The sequence below is a fragment of the Sitodiplosis mosellana genome, unplaced genomic scaffold, assembly GCF_009176505.1.
Source record: "Sitodiplosis mosellana isolate CC-2019 unplaced genomic scaffold, AAFC_SMos_1.0 Smas_scaffold_5948, whole genome shotgun sequence".
Lineage (NCBI taxonomy): Eukaryota > Metazoa > Arthropoda > Insecta > Diptera > Cecidomyiidae > Sitodiplosis > Sitodiplosis mosellana.
Window position 1 is genome coordinate 123,176 of NW_022601190.1, and position 16,556 is coordinate 139,731.

At 36.2% G+C, this 16,556-nt stretch overlaps 2 protein-coding genes across 4 annotated transcripts in view; one reads left to right on the forward strand and one right to left on the reverse strand.

Moving 5' to 3' along the window:
- LOC129573121 (glucose-6-phosphatase catalytic subunit 1) overlaps window positions 1–16,556 on the reverse strand; it is a 50,198-nt gene that overhangs the window by 3,057 nt on the left and 30,585 nt on the right. Inside the window, exon 1 of one of the 2 annotated variants that reach the window (XM_055453355.1) lies at window positions 5,517–5,869. The exons of the other annotated variant lie outside the window; for it this stretch is intronic. The gene's annotated coding sequence lies outside the window, so the exon portion shown is untranslated. Of the gene's footprint in view, window positions 1–5,516; window positions 5,870–16,556 lie in introns of those variants that run through there. 2 annotated transcript variants of the gene reach the window in all.
- The window catches only part of LOC129573120 (nuclear transcription factor Y subunit beta), a 46,312-nt gene continuing 38,978 nt past the window's right edge, over window positions 9,223–16,556 (forward strand). The window contains exons 1-2 of one of the 2 annotated variants that reach the window (XM_055453352.1): window positions 9,223–9,797; window positions 11,531–11,823. In XM_055453352.1, coding sequence (XP_055309327.1) covers window positions 11,722–11,823 — 102 coding nt within the window. In that variant the 5' untranslated portion in view covers window positions 9,223–9,797; window positions 11,531–11,721. Of the gene's footprint in view, window positions 9,798–11,507; window positions 11,824–16,556 lie in introns of both variants that reach the window. The other variant, XM_055453351.1, reaches the window with a different exon arrangement.

A 16,556-nucleotide genomic window follows, 5' to 3' on the forward strand; every position in this document is an offset into this window, starting at 1 on the left:
AATGGCATGGGCGAATGAAAAAAAACGAGTCGTTTGATAAAATGGAAAAAAGTCGTTTGTTGAGAATGAAATGTTTGTATATAAATTTGATTGAAAGTGTTTCGCTAGATGTCACTGTCTATCACATTATCGAGCTTTATCGTTAACACACTCAGCATCGATTCGATGGTCTAAACTCAGAAAATTTCCGTGTCTTTCTCACCAATTAAAATGATGATGAAAATATTGAGCTTCTAAAAGCTCGAACGTAAATGGAATTTGTTTCAAATGAACATTACAATTGAAATTGGATTTTGAAACAATAAAAGTGTTTCAGAGCTATTTTCTCGCTTGAATTGAAGTGAAAAGTGAGTTCGTGAATCTTTTTCGTTGGAAGTACAACACTTTTCAATGATTTTTTCTAGAAACGTGTCGAAATCTAGGAATATATCAAGTCAATTGTCTATGTGGTGCGCCGATTTTTTCTACTCTCGTTCGTCTCTCGATTGGATGTCATGCGAATTTATGAGGAGGTTTTACGATGGGAATTCGAAGCTAATTATCGACTATGTATTCAATTTTTCACATCGATGACAGAATCGACGGATTTTTTTTTTGATTGAATAGCGATGGTTGTTGATCAAGACGATGTTGTACAACGATTGTTTCTCCAAATCATGTGGAATGATTTTCCAAACGGGTTTCCGAAAATGCATGTTATTAGATGGAACATGCCCATTCTATTATCGCTACTATTGAACTGGAAACTACGTATTCTACTGGCATAGTAGCATCGGGTCCGTAGCATACATACAAAAGTTAAATGACAACAAACATTCGATATGCAGTGTAACACACTGAATTGAATGGAAATTCATATATGAATTTCAGAGAAAACAACAATAAAATAAATATCATTTCATCATAAAAATTTCGGTCGAATGAACGTGTTTTGCTAATCAAATTGCCCTTGATCAACCGATGTCTTGTGACCCGTAGACGAATTTCAATTGAATTCACAGCTCTGTCATTTGCAATTTTTTTTCGTTTTCGTCTTTTTCTTTGAATACACATACAAACGATTATTTACATCATCATTTTGATCAAAATAATTGGCATAAGAAGCCCAAGAAGCTTAATGAAAAAAGTATCGACTAATTCAATTTTGAGCTAATCGGCTTTAGCTTAACTCAGCGGATTAAGCAGGAAAGTTATTGTTTTTTTCGGTAAGTATTCCCACAGAATATATATATATGTCTACGCGAAAGTTTTATGATCTATTGCAAAAAACGTAAATTGAAAGTTGGATTTCCGGCCACTACTAAGTAGTAGTATGAAACAGTGAATGCGAGGTAACTGAGGATAAATGCCGAGAATGAAAAATTGGCTACACAACGATAGCTGTTTTTCCACTTGCTGTTTTGATAAAAAAAAGGAAGAAGATGAACTTATTTTGTTTTACGGATGTGTTGAAGTAAATTGACGTATTAAATGACCGGCTTTTTACAAAAATTATATATTATTTCGTACCGCAAATGCAATACTCTCAGTTTGCTGGGTTTGCATGCTCGGCCGATATCTTCAGCTATCTTGAACTGGTATGATATTATTAAACTAACCCAATAACATCTTCCATTAGGTCAACTCTGCCTCAGTCCCAGGCTTGGAGGGTCTTGCAAATCCATTTTGATTTTTATGCTGTTTTCTAGAGAATTTTTCATTTTTCTCGTGCTTTCTATTGCCCAAACAAACGTAAGTCTACTAATTGAGCTAGAGAATTCAATTAAAATTTGCCAATCAAAGAAATGTAACTCGTAAGTATTTCCGAGTTGACAAGGTTCCATAAGATTGTTGTTTTTAGCCCATATTATAGCGATTGTATAACATTGCAAAATGTTGGCGTTTGATAACAATCGAAACTTCGCAACTTGTTTAAACCCATCGATTATAAAAATAACTGATTGACACGTTATGTAAATCTATCGAATTTAATTCAGCTACGTTTTTACTGGCAGCAACAGATTTAATTTTTGTTTTCGTATCTGTTATTTTATTTTTAATCGATATCAATATTGTGCTTGCATCTGAGACTTACTTCCGTTATTGTGAGTTGTTTTCTTTTCAAAAGTCACTCAAATTGAATACGTTTCCATTAATTGTCATGCACGGTTTCGCGTGTGCAGAATGTTCCCAGTAAAGAGACACACACACACACACACACACAAAGCGAGACCAAGATAGATAGGAAGAAAGAAATCGTACAGCGATAATTTGCGACTATGAAATCGGTTAACTTTTCAATTCTATGGGCGCTGCCATATTGAAAATTTACGTGCGATATGGTGCACGCACTCAATAGTTCCACTTATTTTAATAAGGAATCTCTATAGGTGGCGCTGCCACATCGTCATTGACATCGAGTCAAATATTGTCAAATATAATAACATTGTTTATATAGGCTTTTATCGCAGTACGAAAGAAATAAACAGGGAGAGAGGGTGAGAGCAATAGAAAGAAGGAGAAATACTCGTTCGTATGACGATCATTATCTAATTGTTGTGGCCAGTGACTGTAATTTCGAACATAACTGATAATTCACAGTCATTTGTGGTGAATTTTCCGGTAATTACATGATTTGTGGCATAGAAGGGAAAAGTGCATCGTAAAACATACCAAATTCCATTTGGTCGAAAGAAACACATATTTATGTAGTTGCTGACGGTTTTCACATGAAAAACGGTTATGATAACTTTCTGTTTGGTTTTCCAACTAAAAACAAAACTTGGGCAAACGCTACACAGATAACAAGTAATAAATTTCATTGAGCAAAGCGTTATTAATAAGTACATAATTGAAGCAGCACGACTGGAGTCTGTAGGTACCACTCTACGGACTTATTATAGAAGCGCGAAACAAAAAACGATCATCTATTTAGTAGTTTTGCACGTTTCTTGAACAAAACATTTTTGTTTTTGCATGAGTTTTGTCTGTTTTCGATGGAAAAGAGAGAGAGAGAGAGAGTGAGAGAGAAAAATGGCATGGAACACAATAAAAGCGCTGATTAAATTAAAAACATACAGCGCCGTCTGCGAGGGGAGAGCAAACACAAATTTGTGTCGTTTGCAAAGAGGAGATGGTTCACATGTCTGTGTAAATATGACAAAAACATTTACTTACAGTCCGACTATAATTTAATGAGGTGGGTGACTATCATTGGTCCACTCAGTTCCGTTCCGTGTTTGTATTTGCTTTGTTCTGTTCTAGCTTAGCTAGGTGGAAACGGAGAGGGGTTATTTCTGTTCCGTAAACATTAGGACATCACTTCTAAAGAGAGGTGATGAAAGTTTCATGAATAATGATAACTTTGTCGCTATTTTTTCTTCTTCAATGAAATATCATAGATACCAATGTTCTGTTAGATTCCGTGTCTGTGCTAACGCAGTCAATATCCATGCGGAATATCGTTGATTACTTCATTAAACCGAAACAGAAGTGAACACGATAGAATAAAATTTGATAGTAACCCGTGTGGAAAATAAATGACTGAATGACTCTAATTGAAATCAACTAATAAGCGACTTTAGTTAAATGAGCAGATGATTTGTATGAAAAATAGCCGACTACGATTAAATTTTAGCCGGGATATTTTTGACTCCAGTCAACTCGTGATCATTGTTTTTGTACTGAATTGTCACTTTTAGTCCCAACATAATGGATTGGTTGCTCACAAGTAAACCGTCCCAACTGTCATACGTCGATTTTAAAATTGGATATACAGATCGATGGGGAATGAAAAGAAATAATTTTGACAAAAGGGCAGCGGCCCCTTTTGGGTCATAGTGGGGATATGGCCCCTTCTTTACAATGCTTCGTCTGATGGTTTTTACATAGAAATGAAATTTTCTCAATGGTTTGAGGAAAAGAATATGTCGATATGAAATGTTCAGGATACTCCAGAGAATCAAATGACACCTTGGGTGGAGCTGCCCTCTACCCCTGAAATGAAATGGAGGGTCAAAAAGTGAAAAAATAGCGAAAAATGACCAATGCATCCCCAAAATAGGGTCAAACTCCCCTTAACCCTCCAAACCAATTACATTTCTGAATTTCTCGTGAAAAATTACCCTTAGGTTTAGAACACTTCGCATAAAAAAATCATCCCTTATGCCCTAATTTAAAGCCGGGATGTTAAACAAATCGCACCCCAAACCTTCCCATGCATTCCGGTCTTGGTTTAGAGCATAAGGGACGATTTTTTTGATGGGAAATGTTCTAAACCTAAGGGTAATTTTCAATTTCACGAGGAATTCAAAAATGTAATTTGTTCGGGGAGTGAAGGGTTTTTTTTGACCCGATATACAGAAAAAAATAGTTTTTTTTTTTCAATAAAATTGTATGGGGACTCCCAAAAGAAGGGATTGGAGGGGTTGACCCATGAGTAAAATATATAGCCCAGAACAAATGAGCTATAGTTGGTCATACATTTTTATGCAAAATTTCCACTTCAAGAGGTAGAAAATTGACTCTGTAATAATTGACCCCAGATGTGGGGCGATTTCTGCCAGTTCAATTAAAGGTGTCAAACGGACGGACTGTCCGTCTTTTTAGCCCGTCCGTCCGTCCGTCCAGGGCTCTAGAAATTTTTTTCGTCAAAAATATTGTATGAGAATTTTGCATGTCCGTCCACCCGTCCGTCCGTCCGTTCAGAGCATTCTGAATTTGGTTGTCCGCCCGTCCGTCCGTTCAGAACCCTGTAAATTTAGTTGTCCGTCCGTTCAGGACCCTCAGAAATTTTCTTGTCCGTCCGTCCGTCCGTCCGTTCAGAGCCCCCAAAAATTTTTCTTGTCCATCCGTCCGTTCGTTCAGAGCCGCTTAAAATTTTCTTGTCCGTCCGGAGAACGGACGGACGGACGGACAAGAAAACTTTAAGCGGCTCTGAACGGACGGACAAAAAAAAAATTCAAGAGCCCTGGACGGACGGACGGACGGACAAGGTGCTTGTCCGTTGACACCTTTAAGTTCAATTTCAGCAAAAACGTGTGACCCCTGGGCAGGAGACCTCTCCAACCCCCCAGGGGGGTGAAAAATGGAAGGGCGGCTGCATCAAAAAATTCTCCTCGTCATTCTTAACAACTTTGACATACATCATTTTTTGATCAGACGAAGTTTAGGAAAAGGGGGTGGGTCTATCCCCACTATGCCGCAAAAGGGGCCGCTGCCCTTTTGTCAAAAAAAATTTTCCATCCCCAATCGATCTGTATATTCAATTTTAAAATCCATTTGTGACAGTTGGTATGGTTTACTTGTCAGTCAAAAAAAATTTCGCACAGGAAACCACTTTTAACATTCGGAATACCAACAATTGATTCGATGAAATCGAAACACGAATCCACAGAAAAATTCGAAACAGTTTAATTAAATCGACTTTCATTAATCATGTATCAGGGTTGATGTTCTTTTCCAAAAATTGTAACACAGATAATCAAATTCTGAATAAGGGAATTTTGTACATACCGATACCGATTGTATTTTCTTACCATTTCAAAAGACATACGAAATTATTATTGGAACGACTTATAAAATCTTTTAACAGAGGAAACACGGACATTAGCTGGACCACGATTGATGGTACCTATGGCAGTCACCAACTTAATGAAGCTCAATTAAATGACTACTGACATATTAGCGAGATAAAACTAGTGAATAGAATTTTTGTACTATTTTCTATGCGACACTTTTTTTCAATTTTTCAGCAATCTGATTGTTGTGTATCATCCAATCCAAATTTGACATTCACGGTGAATGTCATTCGGCCGATCGTGAAACAAACTATTTTTTTGTCTATCATCCATGATTCTTGTTTTGTTTACAGTTTCAAAGTCCATCTCATTCATTCTGTATCAGCTTTTTCGCTCATTAGGAATATTTGTTTTATGTATTTTTTTTAACAAAACAATGTTCGCCCAGCTCATCACTCTTGAGAAACTATTAAAAATGAAAAATACCGAAAAAAACCTATCAAGTGAACGTTTCATCTTAATGAATGATAAATGAAGTAAAAAGCCAAAACTGATCACTTATTGGTGTGCATTTGTGCAAATGTTTCGAATGTGCGATAAAAAGCGCGGTGTTCATTTCCCAAATTAACAAGACGAAGAAGATGAACCACTTGCGACTATGAGTCACACTCGCAGCGCTCACATGGTTTCTGGAAAGTTTTGATTATAATGCGATATCAGCGTCATCACACGAATAGCTTTCAACACACAGTCATATCGTGTATTAAGCAGTGAATGGTTGTTCGAATAAATTTCCAGGAATTGAACGAAAGAAGAGAGAAGAAAAAAGTAAACGAAAGCAACAATATTTACCGTAGTCATTTAAACAGCCGTTCTAACCACTAGAATGAAGACGCCCGAATGTATCACAATTAACGATGAAAATGAGTTTAGATAGGGAAGAAATGCATACAGATGAAATCCAAGTCTCTTTGTTCGTTCATTCGTTTTTTTTTTTCACACAACAACTGGTACGTTTAATAATTTGTAACAATAAAGACGTAAATATTGTTTCATTTTTTGACATGATCGATTACGCTTCAAAATTGCCGAAGTTTTTCACTTGGTTTTCACAAGATTCCGTTTGAATTATGAACTCTCTCTCTCTCTCTCTCCTCTTTTCATTCTATTATTCAATCGAAAGCGCGATCGCCTGCAGTTGTTTATTAAACAAAAAGGGCTTGACAACCACATCGTTTCATAGAGAAAATGAAAAATGAAAAAAAACAGCAACAACTCAACATTGTATCATCATTGTATTGCAAAGATCGTTCAAGTTCATTTGCTCTGTTCGAAAGAGAAAAAAACAAGACTGCAGAGCTTCGCTTCGCTCCGCTCTGCGTTCTTGAGTTTTTAGTTACTTAATCTATTTTGTTGTTTTACAACAAACTTTTTTTTGGCGCACTATATGAAATGTATTTCATCAAAGTACCTTTAAAGTAATATATTTATTTGCAAAATGAATTACAAGATCTTGGTTTAATTTCTTTTATAAATATACTGCCTTTGGTTTAAATTAAATAAATAATATGAGCATAGAATCTAAAATCACTTTAATTCTGTTCAAGACTCAGAAAATATTATACGAAAAATTAATGTAATTTTTAAACAACATTTGATAATAAAAATTTGATTGGCGCTTTGAGATATTATGCACCTTTTTGTCGTTACTGCCACTGGTTTATAAATTAAAAAATAAATTAAATAAAAAATATGAGCATAAATTCAAATTTACCATAATTTGTTTCAACACTCAAAAAGTATCTAGGAAAAAAAGCAGATTAGTAGCTCTAGATTTCATGTAGTGCTAAAAATGGATGAGTCGCATTTTGGAAATGCGAGCGATTGACACCGTTACTTTCGCTGTTTACTCAACCCTGATATGAGACGATTTGGCGGCGGCGACGATGATGATGATGATGGAATTGTTTTGAAAATAATACTTTTACAAAAGAGAAAGAAAGTTTGCCACAGCAAAAGCAATGAATAGAAATACCAAAACAAAATCAACAACCATTTTCAAATCTTTGTTTCGTTCAAAATACAAACCATCGTCTAAATGAATCGAGTGCAGTATGCACAAAACCAAACGAATAAATCATTCCATTCACATTTTGAATGCTGGGTATTTGGTTAATTTAATTGATGTATTTTGTTCTGTTTCTCAAATCTCTTGTGCTTTCGACACAGAGATAGAGATTGAGAAAGGGCGGAATTCAACCATTTTTCTGGTTGTGATATATTGTCGATGTTTTTTTTGGGTTCTAGCAGAATTTGTATATTTGCGGATTTCCTCGATTTCTTTTTATCGAATTGTCTCTTGGGTACTTTTATGGCAGAAATCGGAAAACATCATTTCAGTCATCAAAGTTCGTCATAAACGTAGTAAAACTGTTTGAATTTAACTTCCTTCAAATTTCAACTCCCTTCCCTTTGATTCCGCAATGTGTGCACCTTCCTCTATTCATGCGCGCCTTCGTCTCTTCAAACACAAAAAATACACCCCAAAAAAAAGTCAAAGGTGACAAAAATAAAGCCAATTTACAGAATTATCGATCACTTTTTAACGCCATTTACCGGAATTTGCTGTTCTCTTTGAATTCCTCCGAATGGAAGGGAAGAATAGGAAGTTAAAAAAATGGTGGCAGCTTCAATCTGCTAATTGACTTAACATTTTAAATATGTTTGTCGTTAGTGATTATCAATGATTTGCAACTTTCATTTTTTCTTCTTCTTTTGTGGTTGTGGTGTGCGCCCGAGAGTCCTAGAACATCTTCGTACGAGTCTTTATAATTTATAATAATTACATTATGGCAATATAATTTAACTGAACCATAAATATTTTAATTGTCTTACGTCGAATCGGCAAGCACTTTGTTGCGCGTACGAATGAGCGCGCGAACACGCCATTATTCTGCCAAGAGCGCGCGGTGGTTCATTTTCGGTTTTCTTAATCGGTGTTCATTTGGAAAAGCTTGTTTTATTCATTAAATGCGAAATAATTCGAAACGATGGATGGAATGGCACTAACGTAGCCCGGCAAATCCCAAATTGTCTATGCTATTTAGTGTGAGAGTTGTGCGCGCACGCGTACACCGTATGAAGAAAGCTCAATTATCAATAGAAGAAAAAAAGAAAACCGAAATGCAATGAATGAGTGATTCATGCAGCGTAGTGCTGTACTCACAATGATCCTATCATTTCAGTCAGAGATTTTATTTAATGCTAATCTCTTTTACAATTGCGAAATGATTAAAATAAACTGAATATGATTATGCGAGCGTGATGTTTCTCTCTCTCTCTCTGTGTGTGTGTGTGTGCGCTGTTGTTGATTTTGATTTGTCTATTTGGTTCGAGCTAGATTCATGGATGCATGTGATATGTTATCAGTAAATATGAAGTGAGTATTTACATTATGGGTCATTTGAATCGTAAATATGAGATTGGATGTGTGTGTATATTTTTCTTTCTTCTACAAAAATTAGCCAATTTTATCAACAAAATTGAGCTAATGTCAACAGTTGTCTCATTCGTTTTCGTCTTTCATTTGATTTTCGTACGGAGACTGAACACTGTTCTGATGAGCGAGAGACACACACAGACCGTTTTGTGTACATACAGCATCGTGCGACGTCATATACATATGGAAAGCTGGAATTAGCTTTTTTTTGCCAAACAAAGCCCCACTCCGAAAGCAATGGCTCGACGATCATAACAACACTCTCATACGCACACACGTGTACACATATAACAACAACAGCGGCTATGGTAGTAGCAGCCACCACCACCACAACAACATCATTTATTATTGTAAAGCCATAAGCCATTTAACATCTACCGCTACTTGTGTTATACGTTGCCGCTCACTATAAAACTTTGTTCCACAGAAAAAAACCGAATGGAGAATTTTAACACAAGCATAAGAGAGTGATTTCGATTCGAATGTTATATTGCCAACGAAATTTCATATTCTGATCATTCGCTGCAGACGTTTCGTGACTATTATATTGGACGAACGTAAACGAAGAGCAATCTCTTTTCCGAAAACCGACAAAAAAAGCTAAACCACTTAAGAAGTTTTAAAAAAAATAAACAAAACTAGCCCAACATCCACTCTTGAGTGTTTTCATAGTGAAATCGAGTTTTTGTTGTGTTTATGACAGAAGTTTTCCGTTCGTTTGAATTTTTTTAAACTGAAAAAGATTTTTTTTTTCTTGTTTAAAAGTCAGTTTTAACTGTTTTTTTTTTCAATTTGTGAGTGTGAGTGTTTGGTTGATTACTACCTACAATTTTTTTTCTGTCACAAATCGAATTTCTAAAAGAGCCATCAATGAAAAAGAAATGGAATTTCGTTGATGGTCTCTTGTGTTTTGCGCGACAAACATTGAAAATTAGAAAAGTTGTGTTTTCATCAATTTGGAGTTTGATTTCGTTTGTTTTAAGAAAAAAAAAGATCGGTTTTCTTTTCTGTCGAATGTAAAACAAAAATGGAATGATTTGTTTCTCTCCAGCTGCCCAATTCTTGTAACTTTTTAAAATTAAACTCGACCAATAAGTATTGCTACATCAACATTTACAACATTTCTACACCGTTTTTTTTAGTCAAGGCTAATCAGCGTTTAAGTGTTTTCAATTCGAAAGAGAGAGAACATTTCGTCAATTATTTAGCCAATGGCCAAATGGAACGAGAAGAAAAAACGGAAAGTACAACAAAATTCATGTAAAAACGCTGTGACCAAACGTATCAGCGATGATGAAAAACATATCAACATCTGGTTTAGTTTTGTCGATTTTATTTCTATTAGAAACAAAATCCTCATCTAAGTCGTTGGTCGGTGTTTGGCCATTTGTCATTTTAATACAGACTTTCTCTTTTCGTCAGCCGCTCTCATCGTGCGCATTAAATAAAGAAAAAAAATGAATAATTTCCGAGCGTTGTTTACACACATCGCTGATGATACACTGATATTACTATCATGTTGAGGCCACACGAATTCTTCCATGTTGCGAAACATACAAATTCGAAAAGATTGTTTCATTACTCGCTGTGTGCACGGGAGTCGTGTCTTCAATTTTTCGTTGTTTCTACTGCGGCTGCTGTTTCGGTTGAGTTTCTATTATAGTGTAATTCATTTCACTTCGGCTGTGTTGTGTTTCGACAGTTTCCACTTACGGTTACCGTAGGCACAAAAGCATTAAACGATACATTTCAACAGACGAACCAACGAAATTGAATACTCTTTGCTGTTGATTTCAATTGAAGAAGCGTGCAATAGCATCAACCCAAAATCAACTGGTGCTTGATGGTGCACGGGCTTGTCTCGAAATTTTCGTTCTCTTTTGGAATCGTGAGATTTATACATTTCCCATTTTTTTGGTTAGTTGCTGTGTGTTACGCTTTTGTAACCCTGCTGGTTGGCCCGGTGATCTTCATAATTTGCAATTGCGATCTTCGCGACGTCTCAATGTGTTAATTTTTCGTAATTCTTGTTGCAATCAATCAAGTGTGCAACACAAATTAGAGAATTCAATGGGTTGAAAGAAGAAGAAGAAGCAGAAGATTTTCTTTCAGAAGCAATCGACAAATGGAAATAGATATGAACACGAAATAAGATGAGAAACGGCGTATTGATGAGAGAAAGAGAGAGAGAGAGAGAGAGAGAGAGAGAGCATATTGCCGAATAGAATGAGTCGAGAAAAGTGTGAAAACATTTTTCGTCTATGTTCTAGATACAAGCGAAATGAGACGACGCCTTTGTCTCGTCTTGTCTAGACGATGCAGCCATGAAAATCGGAATCAGCCATTTCTTGAACAAACGAAAGAAAATTGCATTTTTTCATGGAAACAAAAAAAAAACAAACAAACGAAATCATTCTCATGAAAGATGAAATGAAGAAGAAAAAAACCAATCCATTTCAAGCTTGGAAACTGTGTTGGACCATTTAAATGATTTTTTTTATAACTCATAGCAACTCATTTTGTCTTGTTGCAGTTTGTGGAAATTTAATAGATAAAAGAAAACAAAGTAGTAAATAGAAGAGGAAGAGAGAGAGAGAGAGAGAGAGAGAGAGAACAGAAACCAAACACGCCGAAAAGAAATAAGATTAAAAACAAGACAAAAACACACATACATAAACACACCATCTGAATACCAAAACCCGCTGAGCGAGATATCAACAGATTATGATGGAAAAAGAGCAACACGATTCAATGGCAACTGTACAAATGACCAAGGCCGATTACGCTGCCAGTGAAGTGTACAGTACAACCAGCGAACCGCCACCGGTAAGTCTTACTTTGCATCATTGACATTTTCGTATTTATATATATATATACATGTTATGTGCCTAGTAGTTTCGCCTGTTGAAAAACAAAATCATATAAACCGTCGTCAAACCATTCGATTCGTTGTTGTTTTTGTTTCTTTTTTCAAATACAAGCGAAATATCGTTGTTTTTTTCTGCTTCCAATGAATGGAGCGATACTTCGGTTCGATAATAATAGTTAGAGCTAAAAATAGCCAACAACATCTTAAAGCTAGCGAATAATTGCTTTTCAAAACGGATTTGGTTTTCGTTTTTTTATTTCTCTTTGATTCGAAACGAATCGCGAAAGAGAGACTGAATATTTCGATAACACAAGAAGAAAAAAAACAACCAATCATTTATCAATTTATGAGGGAACAAGCGAATGTGCTTGAATAGGGTGTAAATCAAATGGAAGTATGTGTGTGAAAATATGCCTGAATTAAGCGGATTTGTCATTGAATTTGTCTGTGCATCGTATTTTAAGATAGAGTGTAGTTAAATTTGATTGCAAGTGACTTGCTTCATTCTATTATTACGTGAATCGTCGGATAGAAAAGTGTGCAAACCACTTGGCGATGCGAATGTATGTTTGTGTGAGTGCATGAAACACATGAACGCACATCATTGCAACGAAATAATCATCGCAAACACAACCATGCATTAGATTGATATTTGAAGAAAGAGAATGCATATTCAAGATGCATGCAGACCCAGAGAATGAACGAATGAAAGAGGAGGAAATTGCACAGCAGTTTTTTTATTTATTAAAGTTGATTCGTGTACATTGTATTTAATATTTAAAAAAAAAAACAATCATTTCAGTCGAACTAGTCGAGTGTCTATCATTTGTGTGTGGTAAAAAAAGGTGGCAAAAGCCGCCTCTTGTGAATGCAATGTGCAAAAGAAAGAGACATCATCACCTTCAGCAGTAGCAACAGCACCACTTTGGTTTTTACCAATATTTGAGACTGAGAAAGCTATTGTAGAAATGTTGACGTTGAACACAGAGCAGAAAAAACTGATTTAGAGATCAGTTGAGCAAATAGAGACAGAAATATCCAAAGAAAAAGCCAGAAGACTATACATATATGAACACAATACCGCACAATTTGCATATTAAATTGGCCCAGAAATTTCATTTTTTTTCTCCCGTCCGTTTCTTCTCTTCTCCACTCAATTCTATTTATCTTGATAAGTTTTTTCTTCTCTCGTTCGTTCAATCGGTGCCATTTCGTTTCTCTTTTTTTTATAGTGTGTGCTATGAAAATTCGTGGTTTTAGCACCTTTCAATCGCATACGTACGATCGTTACATTCTCTTTCTCGCTATTTTATGAATTGTAACACTTGGTGTGTTGCCAATTATTCCTGTTCCGAACGACGACGACGACGACGACGCATTGCCACACACAAGATTCCAATGGATTTACTGGAGTAGTACACACACATTTCGAGCGCACTAAATTCACCGTTGGTGTCGAGTGAATGGTAGACGATTATCTTGAATGTGTTTTTTTTCAAGATGAGTAACAGTCGACTGCAGTTTTACTTCTCTCTCTCTCTCTTTCTCTCTCATTCATTTTTATAGAGTTGTACATGGGCGTTCTTTTGTTTTTTTTTTCTGTTGCTGTGCTTGAAATTGCATTTCAAGTTTCTGCGCGTCTCAAAAAAAACTAGAAACAAAGAGAAGAAACAAAAAACAATGCTCAATTTTTACGTGGAAATCAGCGAACGAAGGCGCTCGCGCGCGCGATGGCACAAATGACAATAACGTATAGTGCACGCAAACACGATCGTGCACCGTTGATGCCATAGATGCACAGGCACACTCAGGCGAATCTCAGCTGTTCACAGTTGCCCTAATCATGGAATTCGATCGTGCGCAATTTATTATGATGATTATCAAATTAAAGCGAAATTATTACCGTTTTTTTTTCGGCAAAATCGACCAGTTAGAGTACCAGGCATCCATCTCCGCAAACAAAAAATTTGAACAATAAAAAATAACAAGTTCAAATTACCTTGAATACGCCTTCGTTGCCATCAAATTGAACAACTAAAAATGATTTATAAAGTTTTTTTTGGCTTGGCACGTAAAAAAAACGAGAGAACAATGACAACACTGGCAAATCTCAGTCAGAGTCTGCCCACTTACAAAAGCGAACAACAATTACTATCCGTTATAATCAAATTAGCCTACATTAAATTGAAGCCGAATTTGATCTAACGATGTGAACCCCTCAGTGTGGTTGATTTCACCTCGATCCAAAGTGATTGCTACGAAAATCTTCAATCGTTTTCATTGTCTCTCCTTCATTGATTGCGCACCAGTTGAGGTAGAATTGGATAAAACATACAAATCAAATATTGAATTAGTTGGTGTTAGAGACATGTGTCATTTGAGATTTCTAGCCAAACCGGCCACTCCACTCAGTAGCAGCAGCAGCAGCCATTCTTGTGGTGAGATACGGTGAAGAAAGTCCATGAAGTCATGAATTGAATCGACCGAGAACCGTTTTGTCCTCTATTTAACCCTTTTCAATTCGAACGTAGTTGAACATTTTCGTGCTGATGTCATGCACACCAGTCATTAGAGGCAGACACACACACACACACACACACATACACACAAATTATTGCTCAACATCTTGATTTCGTGACTCGACTGGTTGTCTCTCTAATATCGGGGATAAATGAACAAATGAGTAATTGATTGGGGAAGAACGAAATTCTAGTCGAGTCGAACGCTGTTTTTTTTCTCTCTGAGTCTGTATTTTTTGCGCTTTGTGTAATGAATCAAATGTTGGATGGGTGCACGTTTCGAAAATGGAACAACAGCAATAGCAACAGGAAAAAACAGACCCAATCTAGCTATGGCAATTGTTTGTCCAATTGGTACGATTAAACAATTTGGACTTTTGTTCGTGTTGTACAATGACGTTGATGTTAACACCTAGTGCGCTCATTTGAGCTTTCTACCCAATGAAAATGATCGTTATTTTAACAAATCCATTGAGAAAACGAGCAAAAATGGTGCTGTTTTTTTTCTTCGTTCGTTTCGTGTGTCTTGTAACATTTGTCTTCTGGGCAGCGCGGCGTGTTCGTTCGTTTCTGTCTATATTTTTGCCGAATGTAAACAGCCAGCGGCTAATTGAATGGGAAACTATTATTCCCGATACATATTTTTTGTTTTTTCGTTCGCCTGTCATAATTATTAATTTACAATTCACAATTCAATGGAGTGTAACTATTGAAGATAATACGTTTGGCGGTGGCGACAATGGCTGCCGAAAATATCGTGTTAATCGAAAGACTTTTATTTCAACTCGTTTTATTTTTCAAGTGTATTATTGTTGTTATTGTGTTTTATTGAATGTTATTATGGGGACTAATGGCGATATGGCCACGCTTATTTTAAAGCAAATAACATAGAAAAACCGAGAAGAGAGAAAAAACCAACAGCAACAACAACCACGAAATAGCTAAATAAAAGCCAGCACTTACACACTTCATATTTCCGGTATGGTGTACAGGTGGAACATTCACAAGATAATATGGGTATGTGCGCGCGCAATGCGCATGTTGCTATTTTTTTCCTCTCTCGTCTCTCTGTCTTTTGCCAATAAAACAAAAGCATTTTCACGCGCATCGCCGGCCCACCAAACTCAACAGTCGAGGAAAAGAAATAAAAGACAGCGAGAGAGACAAACACCAACGACACCCATAAGTGTTCAGTTATTCACTTATGGCAATGGTTGTTACATAGATTTTAATTTTTTTTTTCATTTCTGCCGTCTTTTTGTGCACGGTGTGTATCTGTTTAGCATACAAAAACTTTCTCACTTTTTGCGATTCACAATTCGTTACTGGTTTTTTTTCTGCGTCAAAACTATTGTTCCATCCATACCGACACGCCGACATTTCTTTCGCATGCATTTATGCTTTTTGGCTTTTGTTTTCTAATCCAGTGATGATAACATACATGCGTTCCACTCACGCTTTTATGTCCGGACAGTCGAAATGTCTGTTTTTTGTGTTGTCTTTTCCTTTCGAAATACGCCAATGATCTTTTTCATAAAAAAAATTACCGACATGAATTAAGTTGCCATAATCTAGCTTGAAATACTTAATTTTATAGGATTTTTTTGTGTGTGTGTCGCTTTTCCTGCGATTGGGCGTAGATCATAGCGGAATTTTCATCTTGATGTTGTCGCAGCAATGATCCATCTCATCAGTGACCATAATGCACCGTTCAACCAATGTTTTTCGTTGTAACTCATTCGGGGTTAAAGTTTTTTCTGCTCACTTCTGGGTTAGCAAGTCAGTGATTTATGGCTATAATCACATACACATACACGCATCGACTGTCCAATTAGGTGTAGTTATTCGAAAATTCGATGCTTATAGAGTTGAAACCACATTTTGTGTTTGCGGCTACATTCAATTTCCGCAACTGAGTCATTAACCATCATAACCATTATAAGAACTTGCAGTTGCGCACATGTATTGGGCGCACAAAACGGCTAAATTCGTTTCCGTTTCCAAAGATTAAAAACAAATAAAAAAAAGAATGCACATTTGTTTTCTACGCCGTTTGTTCGTTCGTTGATTAGGAAAAGACACGAAATAGACAACAGAAGGAAAAAAAATGCAACAAAAACAATGATAGAAAAACGCACATGTATGCATGTTTTTTTTTGTACTAATGATGA